This window comes from Oncorhynchus tshawytscha, linkage group LG29, assembly GCF_018296145.1.
Source record: "Oncorhynchus tshawytscha isolate Ot180627B linkage group LG29, Otsh_v2.0, whole genome shotgun sequence".
Lineage (NCBI taxonomy): Eukaryota > Metazoa > Chordata > Actinopteri > Salmoniformes > Salmonidae > Oncorhynchus > Oncorhynchus tshawytscha.
This window is the reverse complement of record NC_056457.1, coordinates 18,977,919-19,001,327: the sequence shown is the minus strand read 5'-3', so window position 1 is coordinate 19,001,327 and position 23,409 is coordinate 18,977,919. Positions and strand designations below refer to the sequence as shown.

At 42.1% G+C, this 23,409-nt stretch overlaps 1 protein-coding gene across 2 annotated transcripts in view; it reads right to left on the bottom strand.

The window, feature by feature from the left end:
* Positions 1-1,164: 1,164 nt before the first annotated feature.
* gnal (guanine nucleotide binding protein (G protein), alpha activating activity polypeptide, olfactory type) overlaps positions 1,165-23,409 on the bottom strand; it is a 61,659-nt gene continuing 39,414 nt past the window's right edge. For both annotated transcript variants that reach the window (XM_024392677.2, XM_024392678.2), the window contains exons 6-12: positions 13,054-13,108; positions 12,772-12,845; positions 7,055-7,113; positions 4,722-4,842; positions 4,080-4,210; positions 3,485-3,552; positions 1,165-3,361 (exon numbers count right to left, since the gene is read on the bottom strand). In XM_024392677.2, coding sequence (XP_024248445.1) covers positions 3,215-3,361; positions 3,485-3,552; positions 4,080-4,210; positions 4,722-4,842; positions 7,055-7,113; positions 12,772-12,845; positions 13,054-13,108 — 655 coding nt within the window. In that variant the 3' untranslated portion in view covers positions 1,165-3,214. The remainder of the gene's footprint in view (positions 3,362-3,484; positions 3,553-4,079; positions 4,211-4,721; positions 4,843-7,054; positions 7,114-12,771; positions 12,846-13,053; positions 13,109-23,409) is intronic.

Here is a 23,409-nt window from a genome sequence, read left to right as displayed (position 1 = left end):
CTCACACATGGGATTCATCACTATTGTCTGAAGTGGCCTCTGCTTGCTTTCATAAGTCGTTTTTTCCAGATCAGTGCAGATGAAGGAAAGGTCCCGACAGAGGAAGCCACTTCAGACTGAGATAAATCCCTAAGAATCATTCTGAAGGGTATCTTTCTGACTGAAAACAATAATAGGTTGTCACTTACAAGCTTGTGATTGGAGAAATATGATGGATTCTTTTGGTTTCACTCTACAGTTACTTTGCTAGTTTCAGCTCCCCCTTATCCTGAGTGGCCACACCCACAGTGGCTGTAAGGTGGTTCATGACAACAAGCACCCAGAGATCAGCATTCCTTCCTTCAGCTGGAGAAACTGCAACAACCGCAGCTTCATCCTAGTAACTGTCAGGGTTGGGGTCAATTCCATTTCAATTTAAGTTTACTTCATGAATTTAAATAGTGTTAGAAGGGTAGAGAATCGGGACACAACCTCCCACTCCCTCTCTCTGCAGGGCACCTTCTTTCCTGCTAGAGGAGAGCAGCGAGGTGGCCATCTACTGCGCCACAGGCATGGTTGTCTCCCTCATGCTCATGGCCCACCTCCACTTCTCAAAGAGTTTCATGCTCCTAGCCACCAGCCTCATGGGCAAGCACAAGGGCCTGTGACTGTTATAGTGAGTGTTTCCCCTAGATCAAATAATTATTTCCTTGGCAGGCCACATAAAAAAGGGCAGCATTCAGGTTAGCAAATACACCAAAAGTGTGATTGAAATCAAAGTAACGGTAGGGGACGTCTCATCTGTGTGACCGACCACCTTTGACCTCCTCACCCTGACCATGTTCATCCCTGAGACCAAAGAGACAGTAATAGGGTTGACACCAAACCAACAGCACCTTTTAAAGGCCTTGGTCACTCTTTGTTGGTGCATTTAAATAGCGTACAATGATATGTTATCTGTTCATTCTCTTTATAAATTATTGGCAACTGAATGTTGTTTTTTATCCCGGTGAGTAAGCTATGGCAGGGCCATCATTGACCTTTAAATGTGACCAGGACGAAAACAGTCGAGGGAAGACGGCAGAACTGGGTTTCTTGCAACTGTAATTTATGCATATACAAAGTGTACATAAGTATCATTTTCCCACATATTCAGTTTAAACAAACCAACAAAAAAAACAAAGGTCTTCTGATGTGCCTCTTTATTAAAATAAAAATACTTTTTGTATTCCTTAAAGGCCTGAAAACACAAACGTTATCACATCTACCTCCTCGCTCTCAGAATAGACTTGCACATTGAAAGCTTCTGTTCAGTGTTAAGAATATCCTGTCTAACTGTGCCCACACGCTCACAATGCCTGTGCCATTGTGAAGGGATCTCTATGACCGAAGGATCACTACTTTATCATCTCGTCTCATTCTATATAAGTTGATGCCTATACATCTGTATGCATACATACGTTCTAGACATTCATAAATATGTATACGCATAGGTACACACATTACTATGTATAATTGTACATATAGATTTATAGAATATATGTATATCTTTATAAATGTATATGTACATATATATTAATACAAAATGCACATGTACAATGTAGATATACAATGCATGAGTACATGTGTGTATATATGTTTTACAGTACATGCATGCTTTGAAGCACACATACACACACATTTACTGGCACGCGCATGTATACATCTCATACACACTTCATATCTAAAAAGATGCTTCCTACTGTAGTAAAACAACGCCAGGTTGCGATTTGGACACGTCAATGGATCTTCCAATGTATTAAAGCTGAGAATCGGAAATAAAAATATACATTTTCACCGTCGAAACGAAAGAGGATGAAGGCATGTCTCTGGCTGCGACCTGCGGTCACTGCGGTAGGTAAGTGGTTAATTTGCATAATGTATACAGGATTTGAGTTTTTTTTTACACCGCACAAATTTTTCCGCCGTTTTCTACTAAAGAACATTTTCTTTTTTTATAAACCAGAAAAACTAACCGAGAGAGAGAGAGAGAGAGAGAGCGAGAGCGAGAAACTCCCTGCCTGCAGTCTCTACTGTCAGATAGAGTTTGACATCAAGCTGTACAGCGCAGTCAAAAACATACATCAGAGCTCAATTTACAGGTACAGCCATTATCAAGGCACAAAGATATTCTACAAGAAGTTTTTTCTCTCAATAAAGTTGTACAAAATAACATTACATTTTGCAGTCTGTACAAGATAATCAACCTTGCACCAGCGTGCAAGATAACAAAAACAAAAATATATTATATATATTTATATATATATATAGAACTATTGCCCAAGAGGATCTAAGTCAAAAAGGACTGTCTGTGGGCAAATCAAAGTGAGTGTGGTATTTCTCTTTCCATCTAGACATGTGGCAGAATGCTGCTGCCCTACGACAGGAGGTGCATTGGACTCAAACTCCCAGCATCCTCCTGGTCGTCCCACAAGCCACACCCCATCTATGCTAATTCTACAGCTCTCAGCATCCACACAAAAGCAGTCTGAAAGCCTCTCTCTCCATGTTGCAATAAAAACAAACAAACCCAAATAAAAAGTGACAGAGTAATAAATATCTCGGTGCTACATCATGTGTATACTTCCTTGACGGCGTTAAGTTACCTGATGCAAAGTGCATTACATCTCCTGCCCGCCCCACCGCCCGACTCCTTCATCAAGTACTCAGAGCAGAATAGAGAGAGGGAGGGAGAGAGCGAGCAAAGCGGAGTAATCCATGCAAAGGAGTGTCGGAAGGTTGATTCCAACTCTGGAACCAACACACACAGGAGTTACCTCATTAGATACCTCAACTCTCTCGCGCACAAATGTACACACACACACACACCCTCTGACAACATCAGCTGGTCCAGGTCCAACCACAACAGAAACTACAGAAGACTAGTTCAAATCAAAAACCATAAAACAAGATGTCTAAAAAGGCTTAGTGGAATGAGCAGAATAAAGGCATTTGAAATAAAAGACTGAGGCACACACATCCTTTCCCATCCCCGCTTATACCTACAAAATAACAGTAAAAAAATGGGCCAAAATTAAAGAACAAAATAAAACCAAAAATGGCAAACAAAATGACAGCATTGTGATGCTTCAGTAGTTCTCCTGGTCCCTGTGGTGAAAGGAACTTGTGTTTTGGGAGTGGAAACAAACTGCACCGGGATTGGCCCAGAGCCGACTGGATGGTGGGCTACGACCAATCACAAGAGTTCGTACTGGCGCAGGTGCATCCTCTGGATGATGTCTCGGCAGTCGTTGAAGACACGGCGGATGTTCTCCGTGTCCACGGCGCAGGTGAAGTGGGGGTAGCAGTAGTGCTTTCCGTCGCCGCTCGCCGTGCTGATCCTCTGTGGGGAGACACATTTCTGTTAACTTCCTGAATTGGAACAGAAAATGACCCCAAACATGAAATGGTTAACACTACAATACAAGCATCTACAGTCAGTACATAGAATGAAAACTGTACGTACAAGGAACTCATCTCGGATGAAAAACTTGGCCCGGGTCACTTTAGGGTCCTCTCCGGGGTCTGGAACGGCTGTTCAGAAAGAGACAAACAGAAGAAATCCAGGTTCATCAGTACAAGGATACCATATCATTAGGACTGGATGTAGTGCAGTGCCTGATGACGGTATCTGCAATCAAATTTTTATGGAGCATCTCTAACTAGTGCTCTCCGTGCTCCAAACTATTCTGTGATTTCATTTGACGATGGGGAAGAAAGGCATGTTTATGCTATTACATCCTGCAATTGAGTACCTGGGATATCTATAAGTTAGAGGGTCATATGAGGGCTAAATAAAGGTTTATTCCAGGGCCTGCGCAAATGACTCAATTTGAGTCAGAAATTTCAAAAGTGTGAGTCGCCAAAATGGGTTAACCTTTGTATACATCTTGTGGATCGGTTTGGAGGTCCTTCACTGTGAAGCAACAACAACGATTTGGTGCACGCTTCGTTGCTGGAAGAGCGTAATGTGTGGGTCTCTTAGGTTAGTAGATCTTCTTAATTATTATGATCAAGTTTTATTTAAAGAAACAGTGTTTTCCGCACATCACAGCACCCACCTTCGGCCGGCACAGTATAGCGAGCGTACTCAGGGAAGTAGTCTTCAAGTTTGGATTTCCCTGCTAAGATCTTGTCAGCCAGCATGTCCTGCTTGTTCAAGAACAGGATGACTGAAATGGTCCTTAAGAATCTGAAAAGAAAGATTGTAAAGAATGACGTGACTGGACAGGCATTTAAACAATGACACTGTGTCAGAGTTATTGGAATGTGAATGGATGGGTTTAAAAGTAAAATATCTCTATCCAACTCATGTGTTGCTTCTGTTTGACCGATTCACACTGATATCGCCACGTTGACTGATTAAAACTAAAATGGGAAGCATGCTTCAGTCTGTTACCATTATTACTGTCAATCGCTAAAAGTACATCCACTTACAATAACATACTCCAGAAGTCATTATTATACATGTAGTGTTGCAATGTACTTTAAAACACATTTTCACCAAGAATTTGCTACAGAAAATAAACAAAGCTGGTTTAAAATGAATTCAGTTTGCAAATGTATTGCAAGTATATTGAAATCCCAACAAAACGGAATGCAAAAGTTACATTCGCCCATTACTAAATCTGGTGTGGAATTTTAAGTAGGGCATAATTGAGTCTGGAGAGGGCAGAGAGCCTGATTAGGTGACCATGACCAACCTGTTATTCCAGATGCTCTTGAAGAGATCCAGGGATTCCCGGAGTCTGTTGGTGCTGTTGTCTTCCCTTATGACCATGTTATAACTGCTGCTTGCCGCCACAAAGATGATCGCCGTCACGTCTAAAAGAAATAAGAGTACATTAAAAGGGTTGTTTTAGCATGAAATGGTGCATAATGGTGTGCATTATGAGGATCAGACACAGTGACATCGTAAACCATGTAATGTTAAAGGAAAATTCCACTAAAAGACTATCTTTAGTCATTTGTTTCATTAGTCCACTGTTGATACAGTCCAAAAATGTCATACTATGACACCTTCTGTAGTTTTTGTTACTTGGTAGCAACTAGCTACAGACCCTGTGTTGCTGATCATTTACAACTATTTTGGATTGTCCAAGCTGTAACATTAACGTTAATCTCAGGCTTTTTAAGTAGAGATATTCTTTGCTACTTTTCAAACGAAGACCAAGTAGTATTTCACGTAACAAGTTGCTATATATGCCTTTTGTTTTGTTCATGAGGAGTAATGGCCGAGAGAAGGCAGGAGACACTTTGTTTTGTTGAGCGTCACATTGGTTAGACTGCTCCCTGTAACGGTTCAGTCGTCCACCAGACTACACTCTACGATTAGAGGGAGGTGGGAGAGGAAGTGTTGGGTGTCTCGGTTAGGGAGACAAGGGAATGGGGTTCAGTGTTTTCCGGTTAGGATAGATTTATGTTCTTTCCAACAGATCTTTACATATTTTCCTCACTACAAAGTATTAATGCGGTCCTTGTGGTTACTAAACATACACTATCACCCCTGTTAACCAACCCGTTCACACACCCATATATCCCAGACCGGTGTGTTAATTGTAACACACATCTAGGCACCTTGTATCATTGCCTATGGGAGTGTGCCGAGATAAACATTTTGGAGCTCAGTGCTGCGCTATATCTCGGAGATTACTTCTACCCCAATACCATTAATCCCTAAACTTTGCAACCTAAATCTTTACCCAGAGAATATCTCTTTACATAGGAGAGAGACAAGAAAATAGTTGACCTCTGTCTATTACAAGCTAGGCGTTCAATTTCTCTCCTTTGGAAGTATGTCAGTTTCCCCTCACTTGGTCATTGGTTAAAATAATTAACGTCAAGCCTAGCTCTTGAAAAATCCACTTATATAGTAAAAAAAAGAAATAAAAAAAGCCCCGGTCACTGTTTCACCTGTCCCTGTGAATGTCTCCACCCCCTCCAGGTGTCGCTTATTTTGTATTTATCCCTGTGTTTCCTGTCTCTCTGTGCCAGTTCATCTTGTATGTTTAGTCAAGTCAACCAGCGTGTTTTCCCCCATACTCCTTTTCCATTCTCTTTTGCTAGTTTTCATGGTTTTGACCCCTGCCTGACTGGACTACTTTCCCACCTGCCTGATCATCCTGCCTGCCCTGACCTTGAATCTGCCTGCCCTTCGGTACCTATTGGACTCTGAACTGGTTGACCTTTTTCCTGTACATGACCATTCTCTTGCCTACCCATTTTGGATTAATAAACATTTCAAGACTCCAACCATCTGCCTCCTGTGTCTGCATCTGGGTCTCGCCTTGTGCCTTGATAGCCCCAGAGTTTAATGTTATTTGGGATTTGTTTATTTTCTACAATTTTATTTTACCTTTGTTTAACTAGGCATGTCAGTTAAGAACAAATTCTTATTTTCAATGACGGCCTAGGAACAGTTTGTTAACTGCCTTGTTCAAGGGCAGAACAACAGATGTTTACCTTGTCAGCTCGGGGATTCGATCTGGCAACCTTTCGGGTTACTAGTCCAACGCTCTAACCACTAGGCTACCTACCACCTATAAACCGGTGATATTGTAGAAGCATTGGAACTGTATATCTGTATCATCTAAAGAAATGTATATGAATATTGGCTATAGTTCAAGCGTAATCCGCATGATAATGTGAGGACTTTTTTTCTCTTCCGTTTATCTGTTGTTAATGTTGGATTGTTAAGTTTTTGTCTTTGGGTGAAAAATAATAATTGTATTTCTGTAACTGTTGACCGTCTTATTTGGAACTAATACATAAGTGTAAAATTATATGTATTTTTAAATTGACTAATTAAACAAATACCAAAATAGATTTTTTTAGTGGAAGTGGATCCAGATGGTATACAATGCTAAGCTACTGTGACACAGTCCCTGTTCCACCACAAGACGGTCAGGAGTTAACGCAGGTCTTCCGGTTTCAGGTAAGGTTACTCATTAAGCAAGCATGGTTCACTGAACCACCAACAGGACACTTGCAAAACAACATTGTGGGCAGCAAAATTGTCCACATAATCCAAACTTACCATTGAAGCACTGAATCCATTTTCTCCTCTCGTCTCTCTGGCCACCTACATCAAACATACTGGGAGGGAAGAGAAAAAACATTTTAACAGACTTCTGTATGATCCAATGTGTGAAGGTGCCTATTTAACTCAAACATGTCTTGATCTCAAAACATATCTTATTTGTCACATGCGCTGAAGACTATAGACTACATGCGCTGTAGACTACATCGTGAAATGCTTACTTATACAAGCCCTTAACCAATAATGCAGTTTGAAGAAAATATTTACAAAATAAACATTTTAACAAAATAACAACAAGACTATATACAGGGGGTACCTGTACCGAGTCAATGTGTGGGGTACAGGTTAGTCGAGGTAATTGAGGTACACATCATGGACAAATTGAAATGGACAGCGTGGTGAAGAAGGCGCAATAGCGCATCTTCAACCTCAGGAGGCTGAAGAAATTTGGCTCGTCACCTAATCAAGAGCATCGTCACAATCGAGAGCATCCTGACGGGCTGTATTGCCGCCTGGTACGGCAACTGCACCGCCCTTAACCGCAAGGCTCTCCAGAGGGTAGTGAGGTCTGCACAACACATCACCGGGACAAACTACCTGCCCTCCATGACACCTACAGCACCCGATGTCACAGGGAGGCCAAAAAGATCATCAAGGACAATAACCACCCGAGCCACTGCCTGTTCACCCCGCTATAATTCAGAAGGCGAGGTCAGTACAGGTGCATCAAAGCTGGGACCGAGAGACTGAAAAACAGCTTCTATCTCAAGGCTATCAGACTGTTATACAGCCATCACTAACAGAGTGGCTGCTGCCCACATACAGACTCAAATCTCTGGCCACTTTAATAAAAGGTATCACTTAGTCACTTTAAATAACGCCACTTTATTAATGTGAACATATACTACATTACTCATCTCATAACTAAAACTGTATTCTTTACCATCTACTGCATCTTGCCTATGTCACAGAGCAATATATTTATATGCACAGTTGAAGTCGGAAGTTTACATACACTTAGGTTGGAGTCATTAAAACTTGTTTTACAACCACTCCACACATTTCTTGTTAACAAACTATAGTTTTGGCAAGGCGGTTAGGACATCTACTTTGTGCATGACAAGTCATTTTTCCAACAATTGTTTACAGACTAATTATTTCACTTATAATTCACTGTGTCACAATTCCAGTGGGTCAGAAGATTACATACACTAAGTTGACTGTGCCTTAAAACAGCTTGGAAAATTCCAGAAAATTATATCATGGCTTTAGAAGCTTCTGAAAGGCTAATTGACATCATTTGAGTCAATTGGAGGTGTACCTGTGGATGTATTTCAAGGCCTACCTTCAAACTCAGTGCCTCTTTGCTTGACATCATGGGAAAATCAAAAGAAATCAGCCAAGACCTCAGAAAAATTAATTGTAGACCTCCACAAGTCTGGTTCATCCTTGGGAGCAATTTCCAAACGTCTGAAGGTACCATGTTCATCTGTACCAACAATAGTACACAAGTATAAACACCATGGGACCACGCAGACGTCATACCGCTCAGGAAGGAGACGCATTGTCTCCTAGAGATGAACGTACTTTGGTGCGAAAAGTGCAAATCAATCCCAGAACAACAGCAAAGGACCTTGTGAAGATGCTGGAGGAAACCGGTACAAAAGTATCTATATCCACAATAAAACAAGTCCTATATCAACATAACCTGAAAGGCCGCTCTGCAAGGAAGAAGCCACTGCTCCAAAACCGCCATAAAAAAGCCAGACTACGGTTTGCAACTGCACATGGAGACAAAGACCGTACTTTTTGGAGAAATGTCCTCTGGTCTGATGAAACAAAAATAGAACTGTTTGGCCATAATGACCATCGTTACATTTGGAGGAAAAAGGGGGGTGCTTGCAAGCCGAATAACCCCATCACAACCGTGAAGCACGCGGATGGCAGCATCATGTTGTGGGGGTGCTTTGCTGCAGGAGAGACTGGTGCACACAACAATAGATGGCGTCATGAGGAGGGAAAAAATGTGGATATATTGAAGTAACATCTCAAGACGTCAGTCAGGAAGTTAAAGCTTGGTCGCAAATAGGTCTTCCAAATGGACAATCGCCCCAAGCATACTTCTAAAGTTGTGGCAAAATGGCTTAAGGACAACAAAATCAAGGTATTGGAGTGGCCATCACAAAGCCTTGATCTCAATCCTATAGAAAATGTGTGGGCAGAACTGAAAAAGCGTGTGCGAGCAAGGAGGCCTACAGACCTGACTCAGTTACACCAGCTCTGTCAGGATGAATGGGCTAAAATTCACCCAACTTATTGTGGGAAGCTTGTGGAAGGCTACCCAAAATTTTTGCAAACTCCAAACGGTCTGACCCCATATTAGAAGAGTTGCGTGACCAAATTGTGCTTGTGGAACAGTTTGGAGATGTCGCCCATGGCTATTTTCTCCAGGATGATGTCCTGATGAGAAAGTGGGTACCTCATAGTAGTTTTGTGGGGGAGGCTATTAGTCAGGTTGTTGTACCAGTTAAGTTGTGTGAGTTGGTGCTGAAAACTTTCCACGAGGATGTTGCTGGTCATCTGGGTGTGAGGAAAACCTACAATCGCATACTGAGACATTTCTTTTGGCCTAGGTTAAAGAAGGATGTTTCTGCGTTCATCAAAACCTGTCAATTAAGGAGTAAACCTACTCAAGCTATTAAGCCGGTACTGCTGTTTCCTATTCCCGTAGTCAGCCAGCCTTTTGAGTATCTGATTGTTGACTGTGTTGGCCCTCTGCCTCGCTCTATGGTAGTAGTTACCTGTTCACTGCGATGTGTGTCAGACCACTAGTTTTCCTGTTGCCTATCCGGTCTATCACAACTAAGTCTGTGCTAAAAGCTTTGACTCAGTTTCTCGCTGTTTGGAATCCATAAGTTTATTCAGAGTGACCAAGGTTCTAATTTGTTTGGTCAGGTTCTCCAACAGCTCCATATTAAAACAATGTGTCTTGTGCCTGTCCCGCGCAGAGTCAAAGAGCGCTGGAACGTTTCCATTAAACACGTCTTTGTTGAGAGCTTATTGTACGGAGATGGATAAGGATTGGGAGGAGGGGTTGCCATGGTTACCGTTAGCCACCAGGGAGGTTTCACAGGAGTGCACAGGTTTCAGTCCAAAGGACCTAGTGTTCGGACATAGTGTACGTGGGCTTCTAGCAGTGTTCCACCTCAGTCCTGTTATCCTATGAGTGTGATTTCCGGCGCCGCCTGTATGCCGCTGGTGAGATGGCCAAAGAGAAGCTATCATCTTCACAGGGGAGGATGAAAGGAATATTTGATCGGCGAGCTGAGCCTCGTCACCTGGACTAAAGTGGCCAGGTTCTTGCTCTGCTGCCAATTGTTGGTTCTCCTTTTCAAGCCAAGTTTAAGGTCCATATATGGTTGTGCGCCAGTGCACTGAGCAAAACTATCTAGTTGCCACTCCGGGAACGGAGGGAAAAAAAGCACCATCTGTGTCATGTCAATCTGCTAAAACCCTACTACACACGTTCCTCTGGGGGAAAAGAGTGGGAGTTCGCAGAGGACGGTAAACCTGTTCTTTTGGCCAGTACTGTTACATTGCTGGGTCCTTTCTGTCATGCGATGTCCATGCATGGTGAGGAGGATGTCCTTGGTCCTGACTATTGTGTACTGCAGGGTAGATACAGAAAAATACAGAGTCACTGGATGTTTTGGATAGCCTTCTTGCTCATCTACCTGCTGATAGGCGAGACGAGTTGGTCAGTCTGAGTTTTCCAGTTTTGTTTTCTGATACACCAACATGTACAAACGTAATAGAACACGATATTGATGTTGGGGATGCTGACCCCATCCGTCAGCGGTTCTATAGTTTCTTCAGAGAAACTGAGTTATCTGGATGCTGAGATCGGGTACATGCTGGAGAATGAAATTGCAGAGCCTTCTTTCTCCAGTTGGGCTTCTCCCTGTATCTTGGTCAGTAAACCGGATGGGACAAACAGATTTTGTACGGACTACCATAAGGTAAACAGTGTCACTAAGCCAGATTAATTTCCTCTTCCTCGGATGGAGGACTGCGTTGATCAGGTCGGAGCAGCAAGGTTTGTGAGCAAGTTTAACCTGTTAAAGGGCTATTGGCTGGTGCCACTGAGGCATAGGGCATGTGACATCTCTGCCTTTATTACACCTTCAGGTCTGTATACCTATTTGGTTATGAGTTTCGGCCTGCATAACGCACCTGACACTTTTCAGCGCCTTATGAATAGGGTTGTCTTCGGTCTAGTCGGGTGCGCTGTTTATCTGGACGATGTAGTGGTTTATGCAGATATTTGGGAGGAGCATCTGGCCTGTATTCAAGCCTTGTTCGACCGCCTGGCGGCGGATTCTCTCAAATCTGGCAAAATGAGAGTTTGTACCTTGGTAAGGTGGTTGGGCAGGGTGAAGTGTGTCCTTGTTTGGTGGTAGCTACTGATACTTTTCCACCACCAACCACTAAAAAGGAACTGATGCGTTTCTTGGGAATGATAGGTGATTACCATAGATTTTGTAGGAACTTCTCTACTGTAGTCGCTCCCCTGAAAGATTTTCTGAAAGCTATGGCGGTTTACGTCAGGTCTCCTCTCTATCAACAGGCTTTTGAAGATGCAAAGAGGTTACTTACCTCAACTCCGGTGCTGGCTGCTCCTCGTTTGGATTTGTCATTTACCTTGCAGGTGGATGCAAGTCACATGGGGGCAGGTGCAAGCAGATGTGTCCGGTGTTGAGAGGCCTGTTAGTTAAGTTTCCAAGAAGTTTATTTGTTATCAGTTCAACTTCTCCGTGTTGGAAAAACAATCGCTAGCACTCATATGGGCGCTACGACACTTCGAGGTGTAGGTCGGGTTGGGTGTAGTACCTATTGTGGTCTACATTGACCATAACCCTCTCACCTTCTTGAGGTCTATGATGTGTGCTAACCTGAGGATAATGAGATGGTGTTTGTTTTTACAGGAATTCCATCTGGATGTGCGGCACATGTCGTTGCTGACACACTCTCGTGCGCCCTGTTCCTATTGATTGGTGGACATGCGTTCTCATACGCGTTGTCCCAGAGTGTGTATGCGTGTCGTCCACGTGACCGGCCACTGTTTATTTTGTGTTGTCCTGTTGTGCCTGTCTTCTGTTCCCTGCTGTCTTCATTTTTTTCTTTCCTTTTAAAAAAGGTTGCTTCCTGTGCGCAAAGGTTGCTGAGGTCTGGGGAGGCTGAGGTGGGCTGTGGCAGTGGGGTAGCGTTTACCTGGGCTAGGGTCTGTCCCGGGGATAAATACACCTTTCCCCCCCATACATTGAGGAGACTCTCTCCACGCAGATGCGCTGTTGTTTTTGGCATTTTGGAGCTTCTTTGTGTTCATTTGTTTTGGCACCTCTCAACACCCCTCATTATCACCATCTATGCAGTCATCCACTCACTTACACTACACACAAAAAAATTGTTATTTGTAAATAGTTTACTTTTTAAAATATATTTTTGTTACTTCTTTATCTCTGCGTTGTCTCTCTCTTTGTTACGGAATACGAGCCGGTTCGTAACAAACTGAAATGAAAAACAACCCTAAGTGACCAAAAGGTGGGGACATTTCCAATATAATACCACAATGGCCATTTACAGTACACTGTTTATACAGTTAATAAAACAGACAACAATGGGCACCATGACATCACAATGAAGGGGACACTTACTGAAAGTTCACTTTGTCGACTTGAAATCTTGTTTCGAAAATCCCTGAAGTCAAAACTCGGCAACGAAGCAAGTCCTGGGGTTTAAAACAAGAGGAGCACAGAGATGAAGATATGCACTAAAGGAATGAGTAGAAAAGAGGTAGAGAGAGATTGAAAGAGCGAGCGAGAGACGGAGAGACTAAAAGTGTATGATGTTCTCCTACACAGTGCTTATTGATTAAGCAATACAGTTACAGCTATACATTCTTAGCCATGCTCTAGAACGTTGAAAAGTAATCTTACCTGATCTGTTGGTGTGTAGTCATTCCACCTCACCGACTCAATTCTGTCCAAGAAGCTGCAAAACACAAAACATCATTATATGACACTGGCCTGGATCTTAAGAACAGTAAATATCACTGTCATTACAGTAGATATAGCTTAAGATCTGACTCTACACATTTAAACTAAGAAAAAGGAACTAATGCAGGCACTAGCATAGAACAATCATATCCAGAATATATGTCATCACATAGAGCAGAACTATATTGTAAGATATAGAATGGAGCCAATCTATCCACTGCATTTCTATCTATAGCCTTTTGAATGTTTCACCTCAGTACATAACTAAATCCCTATGACAACGGACTAGAATACTACTGTAGGGGTGATCCCAGCACTGCACCATCCTTCCCCAGCAGAGGGCATCAGAGTACATCCCCCACCTATTTATGTCCCCCTTTTCCTGTCCCATTACATAAGACCGCAATTAGTTCCTGCCAGAGCTAGACGAGAGCCTCTCGCTCTGGTGTGCACTGTGCATGAGCTGTATGTTCCCTGGGTGTGTGTGAGTGTGTGTCCCCGCAGTAGAAGAGACGGGGGGAAAAGACACACACACAGGGCAGCCTGTAACCACTGAACAGCATAGTGATATCACCAGCACTGTCACCAGTCTAAACCAGCAGATACCACACTACAAATCCCTATTCTGTTCTGTTCTATTCCGTTCTATTCTATTGTATTCTAGGAAGCAGCCACAACACAGCAGTTCTGTACAGGTTTATTTGACGTTGCGTTTTTACCTCAGAATTCAGTTCTAGGAACTGACTGATATGTAGGTATTTGTGTGATGACAATGATCACACTATGAGCCTTAGGGAAGTCCAACTGACTCAGTCCTCATCTCTAAGTACCTAGAAAAGAGCCAATCGGGTATATTATAAAGTTATTTAACCAGTCACTGTTCACAGACAGTTGGATCCACTAAAACCTTTATTTTACTGTAAAGAAAGAACCAGTTAGTTACTGAGATTCAGAATGTACAGCGTATGATATAAAAAAGGTAATAACCTTTACCTTTTGGTTTATATTGGAATTATTCAAACTAGCACCCCGTCGGCATCATTTGGTACAAGGCAGTTACCAATATAATTCTTTAGCAAGTACCATAGTTAATAAAGTGTTAACAAACCTCTGATACAAGTGCCAGATTGTTTACACAAAAAACACAAACAAAAAAGTGCCCTCCTCTGGAGTTTGGGCCTGTAAACGCTACAGCAACACAGCCAAGTTTCATAATGAATTGTCCATGACTATGTGACCCGCCCCCCATCATCCCCTGCTACCAACACTCCGCTAGGTTGACCTGTTAATCCACAAACAGACCAATGCTGCCCTGCTTTTTTGACTCAGACTTGTCCATAGCCTAGATCTACTGGACTGATGCTATTAATTGGTTGAATGGAAAGATGGAATCAATAGTTTCCACATTTTGAGTGGCTGTTGGGGTTGATGTGAAAATCTGGTCAGTCACCAAAACAACACAACGTGCAGGGAATGTCTTTCTCAGAGCCTGACAGTTCCAAATAACAGGCAAAGAAATATAGATCATTTTCCAATGGATCTGGACGGCCTATACTGTAGTCTTTTCTACTTCCATTAATACCCCCCCCCACCCCACACACACACATTCTCAGTTACACACCAGAGCAGTACACTAAAATAGCTCTGTCTGGTTCTAGTGTTACATGTCTGAATAGCTGCTGGGTGTTTATGTGTGTGAGTCCGGCCTGCTTATCTCTGGCTCTGCCAGAAAACAACAGAAATTTACACAACTCCTATATTCCTGGTAGCAGCAGTCGTTTAACATTACGAACTCTATCTCCATCCAGGTCTGTGTCTGAAATTATACCCTAACCCTATAGTGTACTCCTTTTCACCAAAGCCCAGCTCTGGTCCAAATTAATGCTAGTCTGAAATTATAGACCCTATTTTCATAAAGTGTCTTTGACCTATATGGGCTCTGGTCAAAAGTAGTGCACTATATAGGAAATAGGTTGCCATTGATGTCTAGGGGGGAAATGAGGGAAGAACATGAAGATTTAGTTGACAAGATTGATGTTAGGAGTCTTAGTGCTACTAGAAGCTATGATAGGCGCTCTCGTTCTCCCTGGCAATAGAGAGAGTTTATACGAGGAAAGACGGGGCCATTTTGCATCCTAACAGATACCACACAGACAGAGACACACACACACCCACCCAGCTGCAGGGGAGCTGGGGCTAAAAATATCCCTGGGAATGGATCCGCTCCGAAAAAGACAGATTATACAAGCCCCGAGCGGGCATATAAACACACACACACACACACACACACACACACACTAGAGCTGGGACGATAAACTGAATATTTTTGACACGGACCATCACTTATCACAGGCATTTTGCTGATATTGTTCATTACGATAAGTAGCTCTATGCTAGGGAAATTGTTAATGGGACAATTGATGGAGAAAACCATCAAACTAGTAGTAGTAGTAGTAGTAGTAGTAGTAGTTGATCTTGCTACCATGGAAAGGTAAATCTGTCTATTTGTGGGAAAAAAAATTGCCCTTATTAATTCTTTAGTCATATCCCAGTTTACTCATTTACTTATGGCCCTGCCTACATGGAACAACTTTTTAAAATTATATGACTAAAAAATATCCCACTTTATTTGAAACGGCAAACCTGACAAAATTAAAACGGCCTATTTATATAATGCATATGAATTTGGAGGGCGAAAATGATTAAATATTAAAGCATTAAACCTCTCACTAAAAGCTTCAGTCATGCAAAAGTTAATCCGAACTGGTTCTCCAGCAGATTAGTAAAAATGGCTCACCTAAGGTTCAAAAATAGCCTCTTTCTCTTCATTCAGATTACAACCTCTAACTTAATTTGACAATTAAATAAAATAAAAAAAGCTATATATTTTGGAGATTAAGTCATAGAAAAGCTGATTGCAATTTCAGTTTAATCCACCAGAAAAGACTAAACAAACACTGCAACAATTATGGTTAAACTCAAATATACCAATCGTTTTTTTTTAGATATGATTTTTGTTACTGTAAAAATCTTTGTCAATTATATCATAAATAAGACTGTTGGAGTTGTCATGGCATGCAGCTAAAAATGGAGGAGGAAAGTAGAAGAAGCTAGTGAACTTGTCAGCCCTGCATTAAAGACTAAAATTGGTGAAATGTTTTAGTTGAGATAAATAACAAAAGCATACCAGTTCCACATAAAGACCAGGAAAGTGACAGCTACGCCATACAAGCTAAATAGTTTGAAAGAGATTTGCGATGTGCCGATTCCGTCGCCCATGGTTTATAAACTGATACACAAATACGTTTTTCAATTTCAATTCTAAAAAATAATTCTAACCAATAGAATGTTATGTATATGGACGATGCAACACAACAATTACCTAATGCTAACTCTGCAAATGCCACAGCTGGGTGACTTGAAAAGCCATATTCATTTGAACACTAATATAATAATACTCTTTGTAAAAATGGTCATCTTTAATTTACAATCTGTAGAAACTAGGAGAATAGAAGGGTTTAGAACTTTTGTGAAACATCACAGAACATTTGAAAAGATATATGGCAAATAGAAATCAACTCTGGATGGTTTTCAGAGATAGATGGGAGGGGTTGAGGGTAGCTGAAGGGTGGGACAAAAAAATGGATTACTAGTGTAATATGTACTGTGTCTGTAAAATGTATATAGTATGTATAAGCTGGAAGTGAAAGCCTAAGTGTTGTTGTCCATTAGTTTACTCCAATTAGGGGGAGGAGTGGTAGGGTTGGGGGAAATTAAGAAAGAAAGAAAACAATTTTTAAAAATAAGAAAAAAAATAAAATTATATAGGGGATTGGAAACAGACAATTACATTGATAGAAACCACAATTTATCTGCAATTTTAAAGCTGACTAACCCCCAAAAAAATGGTAAAATAAAAAGTAGTAGTAGTTTAAAGGATAATTTTTGCACTGCATATTAATGTTATAAAACATTCTATTTAGGGAAGTACAGCTCAGCACATACACTGCGCAGGCCCCACCAGTTTGACACACATACACACAAACGACTAGATTTATAGACACACTTTTGAGAAACTGCTCATGGAGAGAGAGAAAAAGCGAGAGAGAAGGAGAGAGAGGTCTGTATCTCTACAGTTGGTCCAATCACTAACTTCCATAAATAAAACAGGGACGGAAATAGAAGCAGAGCCGTGATAGGATGTTTGATTTATCCAAAAGGAACAGGGCCAGCTTCTTGACTCTTAACTGACTGAACCCAGCAGACGGCTAGGCTCTGTTTGTGTTATTCCTCTAGTGGCCACTGGGTGGCACACCCTCTGACTGAGATGGGTGAAGCCAGAGCACCTCCTTTAGTGACTGACTGTGCCTGCTCTGAGCTGCAGCTGGGTTGCCATGGCAACCTCTGTCAGCTGGGTCGATAGAGAGCGCTCCTCCTCTTCCTTAGCTGGCTTGCGCTCACTCACACACAACCATAGGCAATGAAACAATCACAAACAAACCCACACGTCTACAATAGCCTAGATCAGAATAAAATGTAAACAAAGACACACTCGCAAGTACACACACATCTCTTGCCCTGCACCACACTCTCCTACTCCACCTCGGGAGGAATGCAAGTATGTCAAAATTCAGTCCAACAATATGAGAAAAGAAGCCATAACAGCTGGGCCTAGCTGACTGGGGAGAGAAGTCATAAACTAGCCAAAGAATCACAGTGTACATCACACACACGGTCTTCAGATTTTATCTGGCTACAAACATCTGCACATGGACAAACAATGACCAAAAGATATGTAGGGAATGATGAAGGTAAACTAGAGAAGAATGAACTGACGTGGACCAAATGGTAGAGATGAAGGACGGGCCTACTCTATCCTCCATTTTAGATGAATTACCAGCAGTGAATTTCAAACACAGATGCAACCAAAAAGACCAGGGAGGTTTTCCAATACCTTGCAGGGCTCCTATTGGTAGATGGGTAAAATAAAAAAATAAAAAACCTGACATTGAATATCCCTTTGAAGTTATTAATTACACCATCAATTACACTTTGGATGGTGTATCAATACACCGAGTCACTACAAAGACACAGGTGTCCCTCCTAACTTGGTTGCCGGAGGGGGAGGAAAACGGTCAAGGATTTCACCATGAGGCCAATAGTGACTTTAAAACAATTACATAGTTTAATTGCTGGGATTGGAGAAAACTGAGGATGGATCAACATTGTAGTTACACTACATTACTAAATAATTGACAGAGTGAAAAGAAGCTATATAGTATAGTTGCCATTTGGGGTCTATATACAGAAGTTGCCGTACACATTAGTCAAACCAGAGTCAAATATATATATGTATATAATCCTAAAGCGCAGCATATCTTCTGATCATGCAGTAGGTGTGTGTGTGTGTGTGTGTGTGTGTGTGTGTGTGTGTGTGTTTGCCTGTGCTATATGACTATAGCAAATGCTCTGTGTATGTAGCCTGTGTGGGGCCGTCCCCTCCACTTTCCTAAAACAGCTAGCTTTCACGTCTCCTTCACACACCACACACACACACACACACCTTGTCGCACTCCTGAGTGACAGAGGGGGTGGAAGGCACTGGGGGCTCCCTATCACTGATGAGGCTTCACACAAGGATGAGCAGACTGAGCACACACACACACACACCTCAAAAGGCCTACCGATCCCTCTTCACGACCATCACAAATGTGCGTGTGCCTGTGCTGCTATAATCAGAGACGGTGTCACAATGAGATCCTCTCAAGGCCTTCTGCCCGTGAACAGAAGAAGGTTCTGTGAACCGTAGGGTTGGAGTGTTTGGCAGGACTGTGTGAGTGCACAAGCCAAGCTATGTGTATGTGCACGTCTCTCGGTCTGAGTGTAGGTGTGTGTGTGTGTTTATGCTAGTGTGTGCACTGCAGACCACCTCCTATGTGTAAGTAGTACAGTCTTTGTGTCTGTTAATCTGCCCAAACACCATGGAATACTATCTAGTATGTGTGCAGACCACCTCGGTAGCATAGTCCCTCCTCTCTCTCTCTCTCTCCTTCTGTGGCTGACCTTCCTTTGTTTAGAGCCTATTGGTGGGTTTCTCCCTTTGATTTGGCCATGCAGCCATGTGACCCTGTAGCCAGTTTGTGCTCGGCAGCACCGAGTGGCTAAAAATAGCTCCAGCTTGCCCCGGCTCCACGGCTCGTTTACATAAGCTCTGAGGAAGGGGGAGGAGAGACCCCGTGGAGAAGAGGGGAGAAGGGGATGAGGGAGGACAGGAGCATTGTACAGAAGTCCACAGGCGCTGGCTGGGGCCTAAAATGCAGCCCTGCTGCTCTGCCCTTCTCTTCCTTCCTTAAGATCTCCCTCTGTTTCACTCTCTCCAGTCTTCTCTCTGTACTCGTGGGCTGGGGCCTGGTGCACGCACACGTACAGACTGATACAGAAACACATACACTCTAGATGCAGACACCCTGCTGCCTGTGCCTCTGTACCTTGTGCTAGCTAGCGCTATAGGGAGGTGCTCTACTTGACCTCATTTAACATAGCTGCTTTGAAACAGGAGGCATTACCTAGGCCTAGATTCAATCAGATCAAGCTTTCACCGGCGATAGCAGACACCCGCATAGCGGATGTTGTGGCTGTGTTGGTGTTGGAGCCGACAAATCAGAGAGCAGCTACTCCTGATCATTGTCACAGCCACACCCGTCCCACTTGTGTTAGAAGTTCAGAACGAGAAAGTGTAGGCTATATATTGTAGACATAATTATGCTCAAATGTAATATTAATTCAACAAAACAATGAGAATTTCTATCATCCTAATCAAGGTATAGATTACATCTCACATTCCAGTTTTCAAACTTGTAAAGAACGCTGCATGGGATTTCTGTTAATGCGACTGCGTACAGCCAATGGCAATTTCCGCTTTAGGTATAATGCCGGGAGCCACTTGTGGATTTCTCAGCTCTAACTCAGTTCCTCATCAGACACCTCCAAAACCAGCGCTATGCGGATGTTGGCTAAAGCTGATCTTATTGAATCGAGCCCCTAGTCTGTCCTTATGGTGATATGTTCCTCTGCTGCTAAGCACAACCAATCACACACCACAGATGTGTCAAAGTACCAAATCAACCAAACTACAGGTGTAGTTTAATCCATTTTGAATTTTGAATTCAGGCTGTAAATAAGTCAAGGGGTATGAATACTTTCTGAAGGCACTGTATGATATTGGGATTACTCAGAATATTACACATGGACATTTCCTATGTCCGGATATTGACTCATTCCATATCCTGAGATATGTGACATCCTATTTTCTCTCTTCATGTTGACAAAAACTGACTGTATACATCACATATGTGTTTTCAGCACATTCAAGATATGAAGCTATTTTGATTTCAGATATGCTTCTCTTGGCTGAGGTCCATATCCGGATCTTGATAGGATTTTCGATATGCTGAAAATAAGGATAATTTCAGAGTTTTCAGCACATACTCAATAATTTGTCAAAAATAAAATCCATATTTATTATTCACAAATCATTTTTGGATTCCGTCTGGATATCATACATGGTATGGCTGGATATTGACTCATTAGATATCCTAGAGAGAGAACATACAATGTCCAGATAGGCCTATATGAGGAATGACACTGACACAGTATATTTTCTCAGCACATACAATGCATAGGCTCTTGACTGAGGTCCATATCAGGATCTTGATATGCTAAATAAGGACAATTTCTGATGCTTATGAGTTGAGCACATACCAAATAATTGGACAAATATTAAGTCAATATAATTGTTTTTGTTACTCAAATTTTACATTAATACACATTAGACATGGCAAAATGAATAGAATTGCAAAAAAGCATTGCTTTAAAACTGCCAAATTCTCTCCACAAACAAGAGGGGTGGGAACAGTTTGTCATGAACAGTATTATCATGATATATGGTCATTTTGATGTATTTAACTGTATATCCAGTATGTGGCCTATGCAGGAGTCTGGACCACCCAGCTGTTGCAAGCACCATGGTCATATCAGAAATAAAAATAACAACTGCAACTCAATGGTCTTTAAAACAAGTCAGGCAGTCTGCCATTTTGCAGATGCTTTTATCTAAAGTGACTTACAGTCATGTGTACATACACTTCTTGCGTATGGGTGGTCCCAGGAATCGAACCCACTATCCTGGCATTTCACACCCCCGGTGTGTAGGTTACACACTTGTGTGAGTGCCACCTCTTTATAATCTGGAAGAAGTCCAGTGCAACGGCAGAACCACATGAACAGTATGGTAGAACAATGACATAGTGTGACTGAATTCAACTGTACTGAGTAATTGGGCTGCATTGCACATGCTAGGGAGCCCTTGTATCACGGCTGGCCCGCTCATTAGGCAGGATTAGGTGGCCGTCTATGGTGGCAGATTGACACATTTTCTGGGCTAAACTGACCAAGATGCACCTCAAACAACACATAAAACCTCACAAAATTCTGCCAATGACAATTTCTCTCAACCAGTGGCATGTGGGCTTTTTAGGTGAGCGCTGATGCCGCCCTTTGATAAGCTGTGCCCACTTTGTCAAAGACAGGGGGGAAATGATTTAGCTTGTCTATTCCCAGTGCGTCCTTCCAGGGTGCTGTTGGAGAGATGAATCTTTTTATTTTTTATTTAACTAGGCAAGTCAGTTAAGAATACATTCTTATTTACAATGACAGCCTACCCCCGGCCAAACCCTAACCCGGGCGACACTGGGCCAATTGCGCGCCGCCCTATGGGACTCCCAATCACGGCCGGTTGTGATACAGCCTGGAATCTAACCAGGGTCTGTAGTGATGCCTCTAGCACTGCGACGCTGCGCCAACATTCCGCCAAAAATGATAATCAAACATAAATCATGTAGCAGATCTAGGATATGGTAGAAAGAGTATGTAACCTTTTCTGTAGCCTACAGGCAGGAGATACATTGTATGATTTACGCATTTTACATCATGCAGGTTTCTCTGATCAAATAGCCTAACCTTAAATGGCGCTCAATCAAATAACAAAAAATGTGCTGTCATGTTAACAAACATATCCTAAAAACAGGACAGGTCAAAGTTGAATGGACAATCAACTTTTGTCCAGACGTTTCACCTCATTGTCATGATCAGTGGTTTTAAGTTTGTATCTGTACATTTTTTGACAATCTGATCATAGTGAAAAAGAAAATCCTCTTGCCTTTCCCACTGTGGAAACACATTGCAAATGTGCTCGCGATAACTCCTGATAAAGTTAGGTAGATGATATTCAGAGCTTATTTAGCCAAGTTGATTAGTCACGGGAATCAGGATTAATAGTCAATTCAATGGCCAGTTTTAAAAACGGTGGACTACCACATGGATGGGCATTCATAAAATGATATTGCGGTCCGAAATGGTAGGCTATACACCCCAGTAAGCACGAGCCGACGTCTTTTTTTGGGCTTTTTGGTGTTTTACAACCGGTAGGCTTACCACATACAGTAGATATATGGGCATTCCTAAAATTCAATTTCAGGCAACACTGTAGGCTACACCTCAGTAAGCACGGGCCGATGCTTTGACATATTTTTTTGGTGCAGCTCAGGACCGGCGTTGATATCCACATCCACTGATATTTGTTTTTGGTCCGTTTATGTTTGGTTCAGATTTTGTTCGGTCTAGACCAGCTTTGATTTGGTCCAATCATAGACGTCTATAAATGACTTATTTTCAACTTTCATTCAAAACCAAAATTGTCAGGGAAATACGTATTTTTTACCATCTGTTTAAGATGCCTTTTCAACATACTGTAAAATGTGTATTTAAACAAAAACAAAAAAAATAGGGAAAATACCTCTAATTCAGAACTGAAATTGAACCCAACTTCAACGTCTGTAAAATACGTCTTTTTAAAGTCTGGGACTTACTGGGACTATTCCGGCCCTGCCTTGTACGGCAAATATTTGCATAGGAAACCTGATATTCCTGAGTTCATTGAGAAAACAAGCAATCGCACCCACTTCAACAAAATAAATATTTGATCTGAAGTTGAAATCTCAAGACTGTGTTTTGATATTTTTCTTTTGTACAATGTAGGCTATACGTGTTTAGCCAAAGTTCATACCAAACTCCCTGGATTACCAGAATTAAGGGTGAAATACAGCTGAGACATAAATCTTAACTCAACTAGGCCTTATGGCCTTATACCAACCTGGTTTAGGCAAGGAAAAACAAACTAGATTAACTAGGCTAGCCGGGAGAGCGAGCGACAGAGCGAGCGACAGAGCGAGCGACAGA